Source organism: Eubalaena glacialis, chromosome 11 (genome assembly GCF_028564815.1).
Source record: "Eubalaena glacialis isolate mEubGla1 chromosome 11, mEubGla1.1.hap2.+ XY, whole genome shotgun sequence".
In the NCBI taxonomy this organism is placed as follows: Eukaryota; Metazoa; Chordata; class Mammalia; order Artiodactyla; family Balaenidae; genus Eubalaena; species Eubalaena glacialis.
The window spans coordinates 69856382-69876873 of NC_083726.1; the positions used below are offsets into that span (position 1 = coordinate 69856382).

At 37.3% G+C, this 20492-nt stretch overlaps 1 protein-coding gene across 3 annotated transcripts in view; it reads left to right on the top strand.

Moving 5' to 3' along the window:
* Positions 1–20492, top strand: part of NELL2 (neural EGFL like 2) — a 481448-nt gene that overhangs the window by 361668 nt on the left and 99288 nt on the right. For all 3 annotated transcript variants that reach the window (XM_061206304.1, XM_061206303.1, XM_061206305.1), the window contains exons 15-16: positions 9069–9191; positions 11958–12053. In XM_061206304.1, coding sequence (XP_061062287.1) covers positions 9069–9191; positions 11958–12053 — 219 coding nt within the window. The remainder of the gene's footprint in view (positions 1–9068; positions 9192–11957; positions 12054–20492) is intronic.

Genomic DNA, 20492 nt, shown 5'->3' on the forward strand with positions numbered 1-20492 from the left:
CCCAGATTTGAAACCTGAGCTATTTTTAATAGCTTTCTTTCTTTTGACTCAAAAATGGATTCACTGTGGGGTGCATTAGTTCTGTGTCTAAATCTGCCCCTCTTTCTCCATCACTGTGGTCCATTCTATTGCAGGCTCTCTTTTCAACACAGTTTCCTTCCACAAAACATAGGAACTGGGCTGTATAAAATGAGTAAGACATGATTGCTGCCTTAAAGGGATTTGAATCTTATGATTTGGGGAGCTAGCTTGTCAGCTATTCTTCCTATGTCCTTGTAGTACTTCCTTATGCTGTACAGGTACATTACCCAACACAGTGCTGGGCAGATAATAAGCACTCAGTTTCTGTCTGTTTGCTTTCTTCCATTTCCACGTCCCCTCCTCCTCCCGTTCCTCTTCCTTATCCCTTTGTTTCGCCTCTCAGTGTTGCACAGACTCTTTGCTCAACTCTCAGTAATAATCTAACTCTGATTCCAAAGGAGAAGAATAAAAGGAAGAAAGAAGGATTAAGGAGAGAGAGGGAGGCTGGCTTGCTAACACGGGACTCCTACTTTGTCAAGGAAAGTTAGCCTCTCCTCATCTGCATATTACAGTTAATTTCCCTAAAAATCAACTTTAATTTTCTCATTCCACCTTTTATGGTACAGGGGGAAGTGGCTATTTATTGCCCACCAGATAAAATCACGCTGTGTTCCTGACCTGTTCACACTGTTCTTTACTCTCCCCTGTCAGTCATCACCTATGCCAGCTCAACCTCTGAACAGCCCGACCATACCCCATGCTTTTGTCTTTTGCACTCATGCTCTCTCCATATGGAATATTCGTTCTCATCTTTACCCTTTTCCTGTTAAAACCCTTCCTATCTTTTAAGACTCACTTTTTTGGCCTATTTGTTATATGACACTTTCCCAGGATTATGGGAATCCCACTCAGTCGATCTTCATCTCTTCCTCTTTAAGCCTTTTGAAATCTTTGTTTATAGGTTGTAGTTTTTTCAAACATTGAAGGCTCTTGGCCTTGTCACTTCCTAGCTGTGTGATGTTGGGCAAGATGCGTCCTTGCTCTGGGAAAGCTCTCTATTCCTATTTGTAAAGTAAGAGTAGTAATAGTACCGACCTGAAAAGGTTTTTGTGAAGGCTGAAGGGGATAATGCATATAAAACACTTAGTGCAGTTCTTTATAGCATGTAGTAAGCACTTAAAAATTAGCTATTGTCATTATTACTATTATTTTCTCTCTTACAGCACTAAACAATGGCTGCAGTATATCGCAGTTATTGTCTATTCACATCACCGATCCTGTAGTAGTTCAAAAGTTTCTTGAGGTCACGAATCCCATTTTGATGCATCTTTGCCTCTTCCGGAGCACTAGAATCACACAGCAGAAGTTTCATAAATGTGTGTTGAAAGAACAAATGAAAACTATCTGACTGATGGTTAAAATTATTTTGTTGACCTACAATGTGTTCAGACAAAGCTTATTTCCTGAAACACCAAATAGGACAAAACAAGATTTTGCCATAAAAATAGAATTTGAATTACTTTGTGAAATTACTGTAAGGGTAGAGAGGAAATTTGAGTGTGCTTTGGTTGTTAAGATTCTTGATCAAATAGGGATTAGGCAAGGAGGCTGAACGTACAGTGAAAAGACTGGAAGAAAATAAACCAAGCATGTCGGAGGAAGGAAATCTGAACAAATTCCTAGTTGCTGAACAAACTGAAGAATAACAAGAAGTCAGTATTGAATTGGTGTGGTCAATGAACAGGAAACTTGAGTAGTGAACAAGAAATGCTTGGGTGTTAAAAATGAGTTTTAGTGGGTTTGCTGCTGTTGTAGGCATTGAGCAAGTTTAAAGTATAATTTCTTATAGTTACTTGAATAGTGTTAAAAGTAAAAGTAGATTTCTGTTAAAATGACATTGTACTAAATAGATTTTTCTCTGTAATATAAAGTGAGTAAATAAGGTAACCATAAGAAACAAAATGAATAGCTGTGGGTAAGCATGATAGAGGTTTCTTTTTCCTTAATATAACCATTGAAAGTTATTTCAGTGGCATTTTGGAAACCAGAAAAATGTCCAAAACGTATTTGATTTCAGAGAAGATTATGAAGAGAGCATATTCTGTGAGACATTTAGGTTTTGCAAATTGAAATAGAGGACATCATCTAGCTAATAACGACAAAATGAATTTTCCCACTGAAGTAGATAATAAGATGAGAAGGTAACTAATAGTTGTTGAGTGTCTATTATTTGCCAGGGTGCTTACATTCATCATTGAAGTTTATTCTTTGTAACAGTTCTCTAACATAGGTCTTAATTTTCTCTTTTTAAACTTAGAAATATCGGCTAACTTTCACACGGCCACTGAGAACTTAGGATAAAATAGCATCTCAAACCAAGCCTGTCTGGAAAGCATATGTATCACACTGCTTCCCTGCTATTGCTTATTAAAATAGTACATAATTTTCTCATATTTCTACTTTGTCTTCATATTTACTTAGGGTCCTAGTACAGAACAGTTGATGGAGGACATTTTAAGCTAATGAATTGTAACAATCATCCTTACGAAGCAGTAATCATTAGGACAAATGTTGTGATTTCAGGGATGCGTCTTGCTGGTGGCAGTGAGCACAATATTGGTCTTCACATACCAGACCACTAAATATCTGTGGAGGGGAAGGAAGGAGGGATAAGAAGGAAGGAAGGAATTCCAGTTCTTTCCAATAAACCCCCAAACTATCTAGAAATTGTTGAGTTGTAATAGAGAACAATCTTTATTTTCAGTTTGTACTCACTTTGAAAAGACCTGCCATAGAATAATTATCTTGTGAATGTACTAAGGAACTGTGGTTAAGTCCAAAGAGTTGTTTCATTTGAGAAATAGAGATGGCATATATTATCTGGGGACTCACCATTGTCATCATTCTTTTCAGAGTAAGTTAAGAGGTCTCATTTGCAGACCCATGGGCTGTCTTGTTCTGAAGCTCTTCACAGGCCAGTACACCTAACTACACACTGACTTTGGTGGGGACACATATGAGTGAAACTCATGGATGAACTGCTGCAAACCTCGTTGATATCTTAAGGCAAGCAATCTGGTCTCTGGAAATATAAGAGGAAAATAACCAAGCACCTCTTCACTTTTGAGATAAACCACCCATCTAAGCATCCAGTTTGATGGTGTTATCAATAAACTAGGATTATTACACTTCCATGGGCTTCCTTGCTCCAAGACTTATTCAGTCTTAAGCCTGAGGGAGCTTGTTCCCAGGTTAAGACCTGAGGTAGATTGTCACTAGGTTTAGAGCCATATCCTGCTACATTCTAAGAGAGAATTTGCTTACTGTCAATTTATATTCCAGGAAACACATGCGTCAGGGAAAGTGAAACAGTTTTCTTTGTGGAACTTACCCCTTACCCCTGATAGCTGCTGTTTTCCCAACATTTCTAGATTTGGAAAGGAAAGTAGAAGACGCAGCATAGATAATATAATTCTTGTGACTGGAGAAATCTATCAGAGGAAAAGAAAGATTCTCTGAGGGTATTGGGCCAGCTATGAAGCTGTATTACATTCTGTTACCAGAAGAGTGGAATTTGCTGTGTAAAAGTGTCAACCCAAGAATCTAGTATATTGCTGGGGGATATAAAACAGAATTCTCGAGAAGCAGTGGACAGTGTTACTAGGGCCTGACCACTGGTATCAGAGGAGAGGACTCTTGGACATTGGAGTTATCTGGTTGCCAAACTACATTACGGTTGAGTTTCCGGAGATTTTTAAGCTGGGAGAATTAGTGCTGGAGTCCAAGTTCTGTGAGCTGGTTACTTTGTTTTTCAGGCGTTTGTACTTGACCATATTGATATCTTCCTTTTCTTTTGAAAACGTCTCTCAACTGTGTGAAAATGTGGATTTTAGTATGAACAGAAAGTACCTCAGTGCTTTGCCTTAGGAGTTCTATAATTTTTAATAAGGCTCCTATAGGGTTAAAAAAATACTAGAAAATACAATAAAGAGATGATAACTTCCTAATTGTGAAACATTAGAAGACTTGTAATGTGTAAACATTCAAAACCTCTGGATAATTACAAAAAAGAACACTAGGATAAAAAAATAGATCAGGGAAAACCTACACATTAAATGTCAGGAGGCCCTATTGCATAGCAATCAATAACCTAGTTTTTGGAGTCAGATGTTGTGATCCACAGCTCTACCACCTACCAGCTGTGTGATCTCAGGCGAGATACTCAGCTTCTATAAGCCAAGTTTAATTTTCTGAAAAATAGTAAGGTTTCCTAATTAATAAGAGGATTAAATGAGATAGTGTATATTACAAAGTATGTGGTATGCAAGCACTGAAATAGAACTAGGATTATTACAAGTCATTCAGGTTCAGTCAAATTTGTAAGAGACTCAAGATTCCAAAAACAAAAGAAGCAAAGTATGTAAATGCTGTTTCAGCTTGCAACCTGCCTCTTCCCCACACATGCATAAAAAATATCCATGCCAAATGCTCTGCTCTCCATGAAGTCATTCTTGCATTCCCACCTGACCCAACTAGAAATGACTTCCTCCCTTGATCACTATGACCTTTTAAAACAGAGATTACTTCCTTGCTTCAGCATTTCCCATAATGAAGCCATGCACTAAAGGCACTTGTGTTTTTGTCTTATCTCCCCAACTAAACTATAAGCTTTGTGAGGATAGCTACTATTTATAATCATACTTTTAATCCCGAAAAGATCCTAAAACACAATAGACATTGAAGAAAATTGTATTTAATTGAATTGAAATGTAGATATATTTAAATTACTTTTCACTCCTATTTTCTGTAGTATTTGCCTTTTGTATCATAGCGAAATTCTTAAATAGAACATGTGCTCTGTGTTTTGCATGTCTGTGCTGAAATCATAGTGAGAAAAGCTATATGAATTTTAGAATGGCCGTCTTGTCTCTAGATAGTACATTCATTCTGGAAACAGCTCAATATGAATACCAATTTTAAAATCCAATTTGAATCCAACTCTATGTCATTCTGACTGATGATCTGTTGGGTGTTGAGTCTTAAAATGATTTTAGATACATTAACTTAAACAGGTTAGGAGTTAATCAGTGAAACTGAAGTATTATTGTTATATGTAACATCTGCATTTAGATAAGTTCAAATGTGTATATTATTACTTTATTTTCATAGAGGAATTTTACTATACTGACCCTTGTCACTGGTATGAAATCAGTTTTACATAGTATGTAAAGATGCAGAGCATACAAAATATGGCACTCAGGACAAATCTTTGCTAGCTATCACTGTAACATTATCTATTCTGTATATAAGGTACTGTAATAATTGACACCCATACTACTTTTGTTTAGAACTGTTGAGGGGTGATGTTTTCTTTCTATAATTTTTTTCCTTTTTTTCCATTTTATTTAAATTTAAAATTCATAGGTACAAAAGTGATTAAATTTTGATTAAAATTGTTATGTGCTAATAATTTTAAAGAAAAGAAAAAGAAAGGGGTACATTCGGTTTCAATCCCAGCTATCGTTTGGACTGTCATGTCACATGAACAGTGACATTTTATGTGGGGATATGAAGATAGCATTGGATCTTATGGATTGGATATTCTGAACATCAGATCTGATGTGTCTGCTTTTCAATATATGTGAAATAAAACTTAGAAGTCATTCACAATTATATCCTGACCTGCTCTTCTCAAACACTGGAATGTAATATGGATTTAAATTCTGTCTTAATATGTCCCTCCTTATTTTATTTAATTTTATGTATTATATGTTAAAAATGTTGAAGGAAGTATTAAAAATGGATAGGCTGACTGGTGGCTTGGTGGTGGAGTCCTTAGGGGTATGTCAGTCAGGGAAACAGTACGAAGTTGACATTTGACCAAAAGTGGATATGGAGCAGCAATAATTAACTATTTATTGAGATGACCTTATAGAATATTTGCTCCTTGCTTCATTCACATTCTCTTTTTTAAAGGGCTGTCAAATTAAAGTTAATTCTTCTGTGAGATTACAGTACAGGCATTTTAAAAGGCTTCTCTTAAGATCACAGTTTAGTTGATAATTGTGAGTATAACCAACTTTAAGTAGTTTGAAAAAAATTAAAGTGACAATATAAAAGAATTAATACTTTCTGTTTTCAAAATATGTCCTGCTATCTTAATTAATATTTGAAATATCCCAAACCAAATAAAACACCACCATAGTAAAATCAGTAAAAATCAGCTTAGGTTTCAGTAGCTTTCCATTTGGTGTCTAGTCTACAATTGAATAAATTGGGATTGACTTGCATGATAACGGTATAGGAAGTATGTCCTTTGGCTGTGTTGGGTCTTCTTTGCTGTGTGTGGGCTTTCTCTAGTTGCGGCAAGTAGGGGCCACTCTTCGTTGCAGTGAGTGGGCTTCTCATTGTGGTGGCTTCTCTTGTTGCGGAGCACGGGCTCTAGGCACACGGGCCTCAGTAGTTGTGGCTCAAAGGCTCTAGAGTGCCAGCTCAGTAGTTGTGGCACACGGGCTTAGTTGCTCCGCGGCATGTGGGATCTTCCCGGACCAGGGCTCGAACCTGTGTCCCCTGCATTGGCAGGCGGATTCTTAACCACTGCACCACCAGGGAAGTCCCTGGTCACTCATTCTTTCAATCATTTATTCAAGACACTTTCTTTGAATGTTGAAATGAAATACAAAGAAAAATATAAAATTCTTCTCCAAAACTTCACACTCCCAGGTGGGGCATGAAAATAGAGAACCAAGGAGAAGTAGACACTTATGATAAAATATTGTAAAACAGCCTTGTATCTGGTGCTAGGGAAAACAGACAGAAGCCCCCGCTCTGTGGGAGGGTGAGAGAAAGGTATTTTCACAGAAGACATGCCATTTTAGTGTAATCTTTAAAAGTAGTAAGGGTTTTCCAGGAGAATCCATGGGGCAGGCACTGCAGGCAGAGGGGACAATATATGTACAGGTACGCGCCAGTGCATTTAAAAACCAGAAAATTGTCTTCACCCTTGAGTTGCTTAGAAGCCACTTATTCATTTCAGTGGCCGCCGAGAGTAAAGGACAAACCAGATTCCAGGTTGTGTAATTAGTTAACATTTGTTGAACGTTATCATACTGGTTGCTAAACTGAATCTTGTTAGGCCCTTCCTCTACCCAGTGAGTACCGTCTAATTAAGAGGACAACCAAGGCAGGGATGAAAACAACATCAAATCAATCAGCAGCTGTCTTTAAAGGGCCCCACAGCTGTCTGTATAGAGATTTATAGATTAACTGCAGCACTTTGAATTGCAGTGGGAAGAAAATTGGCAGCAGCTGCAAACTTCACAGTGTGGTTTTATTTTGCTTCAGGCAGCTGAACCCAGAAGGAGGTGGACTGCCCATTCTGGTCCCTCCGATATTTAATAGTGTCCAAGGGTATCCCCAATTAGGACACCCATGTGTAATCCAGCCATTTTCTAAGCTATCATCAATATGCATGAATTTATTAAAAACTCTGAAATATTCTGATTCTAGATAATAAAGGTAGAATTTTATATAATTTGGGGAAATTCAGCCAGGAATTTGGAGAATATCTATTTGTGTAATTCTAAAACCTTAGTGATTGAAATCTGTCTGAAAGGTTATTGGGAATAATCTTTATAGATTTTATTATAGGCCTATAGCTAAAACTATCATAACTTTGTGCTTGCGTAACACAGGACATAGCATCATGAAATGTTAATCTTTATTTTTTAAATATAAAACAAAGAGCATTCTATTTTAGTATTATAGTTAAAATAAATGATTTTAGTCTAATCTCAACTACATATGTCAAAGGCAATTTTTTTTCAAAATTATAGATACAGTACTATTATGTTGTCTAGAATAATATATAGATAGATACATATTGTTTGGAATGCAAAAAGTTCTAAAGTGAAAAAGCAATATTTCTTTTTGCTTTGATTATTTATATCATAGTGAATTAATGGCTCGATCAATGTAAGTGTATTAAAATATATATTTAATTTTAGACCTAAATACTATTTATGTAAGAGACTGGGTAATAAGTAGTGAGGCTGTAGGGATTTTAGATGGCTGAACTAACTTGTATGCATTTCCTCACTTGTATTTCATTTCCTACTCATCTTGATTTCGATGTTAGATCTGTTTTCTTTCTCATATTTACTTTATTTATTCCTTACACTTACATTTTTGCTGAACACTGAGCTAGCATTCTGCCTAATATTTCCATGAACTTGGGCAGGCTACTGAAGCACTCTGAGCCACCACTGACTCATCTTTAAACTGGTGATAATGACATTGGTTCTGCCTCTCTCACAGTGGGGCTGGGAGAATCAAATGATTCAGTGCTTTTGAAAGTGTCAAGTTACACACAGTTAAAGGAGGTATCATATTGATTGTATATCTCAGAGTTTGCATTTGCACATATTATAAAGGCAAGTTTTAGTCTTATTTAATAAAAGTGTGATACTTCCTTTGCAGAAAGAGGGAACTTACTAAGAAACTCAGATATTCCCCGAGCAGTTTGCACGTGTATCTTTATGCCTGCAAGTGTGGATGTGGATGTTAACTGCATCTAATTCCACAGGGCTTCAAGTCCTTTATCCTGCAGGTCAGGATTCATGGAGCAATACAGTTACACATCCTTTCTTATCACCCTTTCCATGCTACAAGAAAAAGTTAGGTAGCAGACTTATATCATTAGATAATTCCCCAAATATTAACCGCTGAGACTGTAAACAGCTGGCTCTGGGATCTACTTCTGAGAATTAATCCCCATCCTTCCCTCTCCTCTCCTTCTATTCCTTGCTACTATTAGTGGGCCTTGTATCCAAATCCTTTTGTGTTTAAGGTTTGTGGATGTGTACACTATGTATGTACTTCAAGAGGAGTATACAGTACTTCAAAATACAAGCTCTTCTTTAACAGGTAATTTGTGTATGTCTGTGTTGGAAAGGAATAGCATACAATAACAAAGATGAAGGTGCAATTTAAAGCACAGTGGTTTTGAAAATCTGTCTTTAAGTAACAGAAACGTATCCTCATTTCAGAACATGATGAATGTGTCACAAATCAGCACAACTGTGATGAAAATGCTTTATGCTTCAATACTGTCGGAGGACACAACTGTGTTTGCAAGCCAGGCTATACCGGGAATGGAACTACGTGCAAAGGTAAAAGATTTAAGTGCTGGCACCTCTTCCATTAGGGATCATGCAATCCATCTCTCCCTCCCTCCACCCTTTCTCATCACTGTTATCTGCCTTCTGGGTACTTCCCACAGCCATTGAGAACTTTGAAGTGTAGCTCATGGGCTTCCTCTTGGATTACGTCAGTGTTTAAATGGCCAAACTGTTCAACAACTCTGATTTAATGCTCCATGACCTCAACCACAGTGGTTTCCACCTCTGTTCCTCTCTAGTGGAATCATAGCCATAATCACATCCTGGGCATTTTTGTACAGAACTACTCCACTCTAGAAATCTAAACTTTAGCTTTTTATTATCTAACCGCATGTCCTTCTGCTTCCAGTTTGCCCACTCTGTTCTTTCCACAGTTTTTCATCTTTAATCTCTCTGACCTGTCCTTTTCATCCAGATTACCAGTCTCCTCCCAGGTTCCAATATTTCTTTTTGAGTCCAAACATTACAGCTATATTTTTTTCGGCAGCCCTATCAACCCATTTGTTTTACTACCATGATCCACTGTGAAATATCTATTGGGGTCAGTCTGAGAGCTTTTCTTCTCTGCTCTCTCTCTCTTGAGCTGAGTACTAATTAACTGGGAATTTTAGGTTTCTATGTGTTACCATTTCCCATTTTACCTGGTTTGTCATTACCAATCAATAATTCTCAGGTTTTCATTTCCAGCAGCGGGTATTCCAACTGTAGTCCACCACCATCCATTAATTCACTCTTTTATCCATGCCCTCATTTTCCTTCATCAGATGAGCTTACCTCCCACTTCACAAGGAAAACGGAGGTTCTACTCTGGAAACTCCACCAACTTCTGTAGGATAAAGCCCATATTCCTTATTACGTCATATAAATTTATTTATCATTTGTCTAATTCAGGCATTTTAAGCTTCAAAACTGGTCCATTCCTCAAATGTACTGTGTTCGTTATCCTGGAGTTTACCAAAATTAATTTTCTTTGTTACATGTATATGGGAGACAGGAGATAACAAGGAATTGTTACTAACGCCGTGTCCTTTGGTCATGATTTTCAGACCTGGTCTACAATCATACAGTGGATGCAGATAGGGGTGGGCCAGAGGATTACTCTGTCAAATTCTATGGAAATCTGTAGTTTAGAGCATTGTAAAGGCCTACGCATTTGGGAGTCTAAATCCCACAAAGATTTCCTCAGAAACTGGACGGATCCTGAGGAAAGCTAGACTTTCAAGTCCATAGCATGGTATAAGTGCACCCTTAGGACTTCCCCAAAGCATCTGGATATTCTGAGAGTTAAGATTTCATCTGAAAGCCCAACAGCTTCTCACTCTTATTTGCATTTGACTCTCACTCCTTATTAATGTGAAAAATAAAGTTTATAGCGTAAAGAATTCTTGAAGCCATGAGAAGATGCAGACAGATAATTCTTATCTTTGAAGGAAGGAGAACTTTCCAGCGTCTATAAATTTCTTCTGGAAGTTAAGACTATAGGTTGCCTGAGTAAAGACTCTCCGTTCCTGTGTGCATCTCTGCTGGGAACGTCAAAAGCTGAGAGAGAAGTAGTTTAGCTGTAGGATCTGAATCATTGAGTCCTATTCTCTAGCAACAGGCTGCAACCTTGCAAATTACTCCAAGGAGGATATACACATGGTCTGGTGGGTGTACCCTTTCTTTTCATGAGGCTTCAATTGCTAATCTCTTTGCAAGTTCTTGGTGACTAGGTATTGTTTTTGCCTAGGATGAAGACAGATTAAGACCTAGAACCAAAGAAGCCAAATGGCCTCTTTGTGCCCTTTCCTTTAACTCAGTAGCAGAATCTCAGATTTCTACAGTTTTCCACTCTGAGAAAGTACATCCTAACTAATTAGAGGAAGCACGTGCCAGAAAACTAGAGCAAAAGCTTTTGCCCCAGGCATGGAACAGGCCGATCGAGTTCATCCACAACAGGCCTTGCCAGGCTGAGGGAACCACCTTTGCCTTACAGAGTCAAAGAATAAGCTGAGGTGGAAACAGAAGTTTCTAAGGGTACTCCATCATGCCCATCTTGTTTTTCTCACCTTTTCTGAGGACAGCTCATCTCAAAAGATCACCCTTGCAGTGGCTCAGAGCTTGGCTTCTTTTTCTACTCACAGAAGAACTCCCCTCACTCACAAACCCACTCTAACACAACAGGCTATGCAGTGCCTTTGCCCTTGATCCTGGATCCTGACCTATCCTTGGCAGAGGGATTCAAGACCCTTCTTGAAGACTCCTTTATCAAATTCTCATTATTGGCTAATTCGTCACCAGGACTGATTTAGAACTTTTTGAAGGATGGGGCACTTCTCTAGTATTTTGACAGTTTGGACAGTGTGTAGAATGATCAGAGCCATATAGGATTCAATTATTTCTTATTTCTGTGTCTTATTCTTTAGGTGGTGGTTTCTTCCTTAAGAAGATGGCTAGGATAGCTGCCATTTTTTTTAGATTTAATTTCAAGCTGGATTGCTACAATGAGGTGCAATACTACTTCTAATTCCTGTTTTGTAAGACTACTGTTTTTTGTTAAAAGAAAGCTCAGTATTTTCTTTTACAGGTGAAATACTTAACATTGGAAAGAGTACTAGTCTACAAATTGTGTTGAAGTTTCTTACCTATATGGAAAGTATTATTTGAATATGAAATTATAATAACATTTATATCAAAGGCAATAAAGAAAAGCTAGTTTGGAGTATCTTGAACTACTTCCTTCTAAAGTGCTAAAATTATGTATCTGAATTATTTTAGCGTTTTGCAAAGATGGCTGTAGGAACGGAGGAGCTTGTATTGCCGCTAATGTGTGTGCCTGCCCACAAGGCTTCACCGGGCCCAGCTGTGAAACGGGTAAGAATATCATACCATCTTCTAGAAGATGAATTTTTACGCCAATGTATAAAGTAACCCATGAGGAAAGTAATGTTTCAAGTGGGCTCTCAAAGCATGGCACTCGCTATTAACACGGAAGCTTAGGAGGCAGGAGGTGGGAAGTTTCAGTGAGGCGTAGTCACTGGGCGTTTGCCCAAAGTCACTCTAAGGAGGTTTTGCAGCTATTATAACTAGAAGTATATTGAACTTTTTCAGAAAAATATGTGGGATTGCCCAGGATTTTATGACTTCATAATTCACTTTACTCACTTGGAGCCCAGTTTTCTTGGAATCTATATGCCCGTATTAAAGCATAGAGTTCAAGCTTATGGCCAACTCACTTCCTGGGACACACTACTTCCTGCATCAACGTTTGAGAATTTTTAATAAATTTTTACCTGGTCCATTTAATATTTTTTCATTGTCATCTGTTTACAAAGTGTTTAAAGTTTTCTACCCCTTAATTATTCCTCATCCAAGTCTGTTCTGAACTTACTCTTTCTGATAGATACTAATACTAGAAACTTTTAAAAATATTAAAAAATATATATATATGTGTAGTCTGTATATAGCTTATGACTCAAAGTAAGATGTTTTGTCCATTGAAAACACACCTTGAGAATTTAAAAAGTGCCTTGAGTATTAGCCCCTAATTAAAATCATATCAGTAGTAGTTTTGGTTTCTTTGGGTTAAGTGGGTTCTAACAGCAGATGACCTCACAAAGTCTGATTATTCTCCCTAAGAGAAAGCTGCTGCCACCAGTGATTAGTGGTTACCACCTCCTCTTGCTTTCCATAAATCTTAGTGCAGTAGATGCAGTGAATGTCCTGTCTCCATTCCACCTGCAGTCATTGGGTTTAATAAATACACTGATCAGAATGTGAGACAGAAAATGCTCTGGTCCATTTGAGAAGTGAAAAGTTTACTGAATAAGTACTGCCACCAAGCACAGAAGGATGCTCACAAAAGGATCACTACAATGTACCTTTCTTTCTGCAAGTACCTCTAAGTGGTGCTTTTCAAACTTCAGTGACTAACTGGTTACAAATGTCTCTAACAGAAAATGCCTAGTGGCTATCTTTGATATGTGGGCCTCTTTCTTAAGGAGATCATTTCCAAAATCAAGAGTTCCAAAACTCATCGTGCATGTGAATCACACATAGAGCTTGTTAACTTGCTAAAAAAAATACAGATTTCTGATAATTAACTATCATAGGATTTAGTAGATCAAGATCAGGTACTTCCAGTGCAGTGGTTCTACAATGTTTCTATCCCATGATCTCCAGTAGTACCCACACACGTATCAAGATACAGTAACAAGGTGTACATGTAGACCTATGGTAACTATGTTTCTGAATACAGTATTTTATGCTGTTTCTGGTACAAAGTCTGGATACTGAAATAGTGGCTTTTTCAGGGAATTTCAGTGGTGTGCACTTTTGAAATAAAGGCTGTCCCAGAAAATCTGGGATGAATAATGGTCATGCTCAATCCTGCGTATCATTTCCCCACTAAAAAAAAATTATATGGAAAGATTGTGAAAGTGTGGAATGGTATAAGATTGATCTGAGCAATGTAAAATTTAAAACTGGAGTTAAAAGTAACCCAACAGAATATTTAGCTTTCTCTGTGTAATTATCCTTGAACTTTCAGTCTGTAAGAGGACAAACACAAAAAGCCAAGGGCTTTGAGAAAGATGTAGGTTTAAAATCTAGTTCTACTCTTTCCTTGTTATGTGGCCTTGGGCACGGTGCATAACTTCTGTGTCTTTTACCCTCTGTACATCAGCTTACTCTTCACAGGTCTCCTCGAAGATAGGTATTATCTTGGAGGTATTATCCCTTTAGAAACAAAAATATTGGGTTCATCATGATTTCATTTTTCTAACATCACAGAGCTAGCAGCTGAATACTAAGGTCTTTCTACTCCCAAATCCAGGTTTTTATCTATATAATTGCTTTTCAAAGTTTCTTCTGAAGTCACTCTAATGACAGAGGAGAGAGAATGCCTCCTATCTGGGAAAATGTAATACCCATGCTTGCCTTAAGGCATCTGTCCCAATTATTGCTCCAGGTTAGATCCCAATTCCTCACCTCCCAACACCACCATTTTTGTTGATGTAGTTATAAATAGAAGGTGTGCCCTTTAAAAAAATACCTTCAGATGAGAAGAGACCCATTTGAAATAATTTATTCACCCATTTATTCAACAGATATTTAATTAGGATCTGTTATATGCTGAGCACTGATCTAGAAACAGGATATAGCAGTGAACAAAACTGAGGCCCTGTCTGCATGGAAATGATGGTGTAGTGGAATAGAGGGACTCTAAACACGAAAATAAATGTCAGGTAACAATAGGTCCTGTAAAGAAAACTAAAGCAGATAGTATAAAATTATTTTATTAACCTATGGACCTTACATGTGATGGGTATTATTATTATTATTATTATTGACATTTACTTTATTAATAAAGGTAACTAACCTCAGCTTCTGTATCAAGTCCCAAAATTTCAGTGGTTAGTATAAAAGGTGTATTGCTCATTCACATCTCAGTTTGATATGTTGAATGCGGTATTGAGGAGAGAGTTGAAGGGGTTTGGGAATTGGGATTCCTCAAACTAGGGACCCTGGCTGTTGCCATTTAGTGAAGAAGCCATGCCCAGTACATGACCTCTAAAACTGCTAGAGAAGAGGACCACAGAGAAAGCATGGAAAAGGCACACCCAGTGTTACTGCCTCAGGTCAGAAGTGTCCCTTCCCCTCACATACCATTGGTAAGATCCAACCACATGGATTCAAGGGGTTAAGAAAATGTAGCTGAGCTGAGTGTCCAGGAAGATGAAACTGGTTTGGTGAGCATCAGGCCAGTCTTTTGCCATAGCTGCTGTCTGTCATTGCTAGTGCAATTTACTCAAAGCAATCAAAACATTTTCTGCATTTCTCTGATGTCGTCAGGACAAGGAACTCTGAGTTACTTCCTTTTTCGATCACTGCCATATTTATCCTCATCCCCCGGGCAGGGATTCTCACCTTGGAATTCCTGGACCCCTGTAGGTCTATGGATGGGCTTTGGGGTCCATGAATTCCCTGAGTATCTGTGCAGGTGTACATTTTTCTGCAGGGAGAACCCGGGCCCTTAAAGATTTCATATGTGTTATACGATTTCCAAATAGTTAAGAACTTCTAGAGAGAGAATCTTCAATGATTCATAAAGAGAACTAACTGCTATTTCATTCTGTGGCACGTGATCCAAACCCAAATGTCCAGTGTTTCTTTGGGAACCTTAAATCCAGAGACCCCAAACTGAGCTCCTCATCGCCTCCATGACTCCTGCCCCATGTCCTCTTCCTCTTCTGTTTCCAGAACCCGGTTCTTCCTTCTATTTCCTGTTTCAGTGAGTGGCAGCCGTATCCGCCAAGTTTTATCCCTTCTTCCTGCCCTCCCGCCCCCGCCCCCTTCCTCCCCCTCTCCCTCCCTCCCACCAGTACTCAAGGAATCATCCCCCTCACACCCCTTCCACATCCAGTCAAGTCCTTTTTGTTCTCAGTACTAGGGTCCCTTTCTTTCAAGTCTGGCTGCAACTACAGTAGGTCAGGCCTCTCAGGCATCTCTCTCCAGTGCAATCTCCACAGACTATAAAAGCCCAAATCTGATCATATCACCCCAGACAGAAAAAAAGTCAGTGCCTCCCATTGCCCTCGGGATAAAGGTCACATGTCTTACCATGACCTTCAAGATTTGACCCCTGCTAATCTACCCAGCTTTCGTTTTCTTGTCCATCTGTCTCCTCTCTTCACTTCCACACCAGGCATGGAGCTTTATGGGGGTAAAGGGTATAACTTGTTCACTTTTGAATCTTTGAGACATAGTGTAAGGCCTATACCTTATTAGGTGCTCCACAACTATTTGTTGAATAAATAAACAAAGGTGTAAATGAGGAAGAAAGAGATGATGTGGTTGCTTCCATATTTGCTGGATATTTTAAAATATTAGTTTAAAGAGGGCTTCAGGGTCATCTGGTCTTATACTTTCACGTGGCAGATGAGGTAATTATGGCGCAGAGAGGTGAAGTTACTTATATATGGTGTTTAATTATAGATACAGATCTGCAATTTAGAACTCATCTTCTGATTCTTATTCCAGTGTTTCCTTTTTCCTCCCTCCCTCCTTCCCTTCCCCCATCCTTCCCTCCCTTCCTCCTTCCCTTCCCCCCTCCCTCCCTCCTTTCCTCCCTTCCCTCCTCCTTCCCTCCCTTCCCCCCTCCCTCCCTCCCTTCCCCCCTCCCTCCCTCCCTCCCTTCCTCCCTCTCTCCCTTCCTCCCTTCCTTCTTTCCTTTCTGCCTATGCCATGGTATATGCTCAGAGGAATTCATCCTACTGTCATCACTCATGACGTCTGTGTTTTTGTTATGCCCACCCCTTCAGCTACCAGATAATCCTGTTGTCTTTAACAGTGACTTCTGTGGCAGTTTTTCTCTCCCAAGGTAGGGAAAGCATCAGGATTGCCTAGATTGCCCATGTATAGGAATGGCATAAATGTGGCCTGCTGGAGTTGAATGCTGCCTGATAGCTTACAGAGGAGATTAATTCCTGGCCCCAGTGGTCATCTGTTGAGCCCTCACAATGGATCTCTGAGGATGATGTAAAAGGATTTACTGATTTTTTGAAAGACCATCCTAATGTGCATGACATTTACCAACCCTTGTTACTTTAGTTGAAAAAGTCTCCTCTGAACCCCCTCCCTCAAATTTATTTAGTCTATTTCTGCATCATGTGTATCTTAGTGAAATGGTTGAATCCATTTACCAACGTCACAAAAGGGCTATGTGTATGTTTTTATTGAGTAAAATTAATTTTTCATGGCCTTCTTTTTTTAGCCGCTGTGTAAGGTTACCCACTTGTACAGCATAACTTCATTTTTAATTAAACATCCTAATATTCCATCATGTGGTTAACTTGGGTTTAGCAAGGTGATTATTTCTTGGATAAACTCAATAAAATGTATTAGAAATCTATGTGCTGAGGTTTAACAGCTCTATCACTGCCATGCTATATTTATTGCACAATTGCTAAACCTCAGCAAACATGTGTCTGCTGATCTAATTAATATGCAAAGCTGTCTTATTATACTGAAAGTAAATCTTTCAGTCATGATTTACAGCATAACTCTAAAAGATTTGACAGTCCCCTATAAGTAACTGCTGACTTAAATCAAATTAAGATGCTTATAACTGGGAAAAAGTTGATATCAAATGGCAAAGCTAAAAAAATATGCTGCAATATCAAAGAAAAGGAAATCAGACATTTTAGTGATAAATGGCTTTGTGTGTATGTGTGTGTGTAAAATAATGGTTTTCTTGACCACAGATCAAAACATGAGATGAGATTTTAATTATTTACAGTGAGTAATTAAATGAATATAAATTTAAGTTGCATTCCTAAGTGTTTTTGTAGCTTTTTAATATCTGTAGTTTCAAGATGATAAAATGAAGCATGAGGCATATGTGATTGTTGCTTTACGTCCAAGATAACTTCAAATTGGTTGAGGTTGATTGATTTTTTAAAAGTTTGTATTATTACTGTTACAGTATAGGTAGTAAAAATTCTTCAATTCATTTATAGTAACAAAGTTATTTTGCCAGTAGTATGCATAGTTAGCATTTATTATTAATGTCGAACTGTATTACATTTCCTGATATTGTTAAACTAGCACATTTTTCATCATTAAAGGAACATATTGATTTAATTTCATGATCATGTAACTTTTTCTAAAAGGCATATTTTTTAGACGCTTACATCATTTTATATCATTTTACATAGACTGAAAAAAATTCAGAAACAAAAGAAAAATTTCAAAACATTTCTGCCATAGCATACATAGTATACATAGCAACCAATGTTTTGGGTTTTTTTTAACCAAAATGACTCACAGTGAAATTCCATTACCAAAATGTATATCTTTTTGTAGGAGAAGAGGAGAATTTGAGTAAAAATGTTGAGCTAACATAGTTTAAACAGAAAGAAAAACTTTAAATACCTTCGCTTTACCAACAACGGTGATCTTTTTTTAATATTATTTTGAATTCATTTTGCTCTAGCTAAACAAATACAAACTTCACATACAAAAGCCATTTTCTGCCTAAGATGGAGACTCCAGTCATACTTGCCGATCTTCAGACTTGGTCTCTAGTCATAAAAGTGAATAAATTACATTTGATGAATGAATGCATAGTAATGAACTTTGGAAGAATTAGGTGTTTAGATCCCAATGTTACTTTTTCCTGTTGCCAAATTAAAAACAAAAACTCTCACCAAAAGCTTTTTGACCATACCTGCATATGAGTTAACTTAGGTACTTACGACATGTCTTCTCTTTATGTTGGTGACCCTTGACCTCTTTTAAATAACCCTTTAATTGCTTAATGTTATGCCAAACCTTGGTTCTCCTTGAAGCATTTAACAGAGTGGTCAAGAACACAAAAATGGAAGTCAGAGTGACATCAGCATGAGTCCTAGCTCTACTGTTGACCAGCTGTGTGATCTTTTCTATGTTGCTTCATTTTTTTATGCCTTAATTTTTATGTGTATAAAATGAAGATAATAATATCTACCTCATGGGTTGTTCTGGAGATTAAAAGAAGTAATGTTAGCAAGGTGCACAGCACCATGTCTTTGATGTGGTAAGCACTCAATAAATGATATTTGATGTGATTATATTATACATTTTAAGTAAAATGTACATACAGAGCTGTTTGAAGCTTTTAGATGTCCTTAAATTAGCAGTATGTACCCTGAAATGTCATAAAATAAGGGTTAGGAATTAGAAATAATTCTAGTTTTCTTGATTTATTTATAAACCTGCTTTAAGTGTAATTTTACTACACTGCAATGGTTTAAAATGTTTAATTTAGGAATTTGCATTCTTTACATTTACTTATAATTGCTGTATTTTAGTCCTAATGTAAATCTTTAAAAATTAATGTTTTATGGAAATTTGTCTGTACTATTCAAAAAGTAGTTAAAAGTTCTCAGCGTTAAATCTCAAAGTCATTCTTCCAAGTCCTTCAGGTTAATTGGAAAAAAATCTTACTCTTTCCATGTATCAGTCATGTATAATAGATAACAACTCTGATGGGGAAATTTTTCAGGCTCTTTTATTGTAAGGCCTACCTAATTAACACTGGAAATGATGACACATCATGGACTTAATGTAAGAGAAAAAAATGTAGGTTTCAAGCTGTTAGAAGGCAGGTCTCCAAAAAAGAAAAAAAAAAAAAAAGCCAAATGGATTATTTGGGAATTTGGAAAAGATCTTCACTTTTGTTTTAAAAGTATTGCTAATTTTTTGAAGGGATCACCCTTGAATATAACTTATATTGTATTATACCCTTGAGTTCCTAGTATCCATATCCCCTCTTCTTCTTTTTATTCAAAGCAAACCAAATAAAGTCACTTTTTAGATTTTTCTTTGATATTATTCTAAAATTAATTAACTGAATACTTAATATTTGAAAAAGCAATTTATGTACATGGTATAAAATTTAAAAGGACAAAGGGCATATAATGAAAAGTAAATTTCCTTTTTATCTCTTCCCTAAACATTTGTTTTTTCCCCTTAAGAGTATGCCTTGGAAATCATACTATTGATATATTCTCATTAGACAGAATGATTCAAATAGGAAAGTCAGTGTTATAGGAGCATGCTACCACTCAAATAATAGACATTTAATTTGTAACTCTGGGGTTGCTAATAAGAATGCACATCTTGGGTACAAGATCTTTCTTTTCCTTTGGGCACCCCCATACTTTGGTTGGGAATGTTCTGCCACTTTCTCCTTCATATAGTCTAAATTTTTTTTACAGACATAAGCTGATGAATTTCTATTCATTAGAAATATGATGGGGGAGGTACAAACTTGATATCTTGGAGAGACTTTAGAAAGTGGTAAAGACACGAATAGCTATCTGGGACTTAGTCTTCTCTAATTCAAAATATATCTAGGACACATTTAATTTATAGTCAAATTATCTTTGCTTCTTGCATTCCATTTCTTTCTTCTATGTTTTGTTTCTTTCTTCCTGAAGAACCTACCTTAGTACTCTCCTAGAGTGAGTCTATTAATGGCAAACTCTCTTTCTCTAATATGGGCTTTATGCCATTTTCAGTCTTAGGTGAGCTAGGTGTAGAATTCCAGGTGTTTTCTCTAAGCACTGTGAGGGAAGTATTCCACTGCCTTCCCGGCCTCTGAGATTTGTGTTTAGAAGTCTGCTGTCAGTTCAATTGTATCAATAATTCATTTGAAAATACATCTTTTCTTTGAAGATCCTCCTTTCCTTGGGGTTTTTGGTTTCAGTGCATTATATCTATATTTTTATTTATCTTGTTTGGGGCTCATTTAGATGATTGAATCTGAGG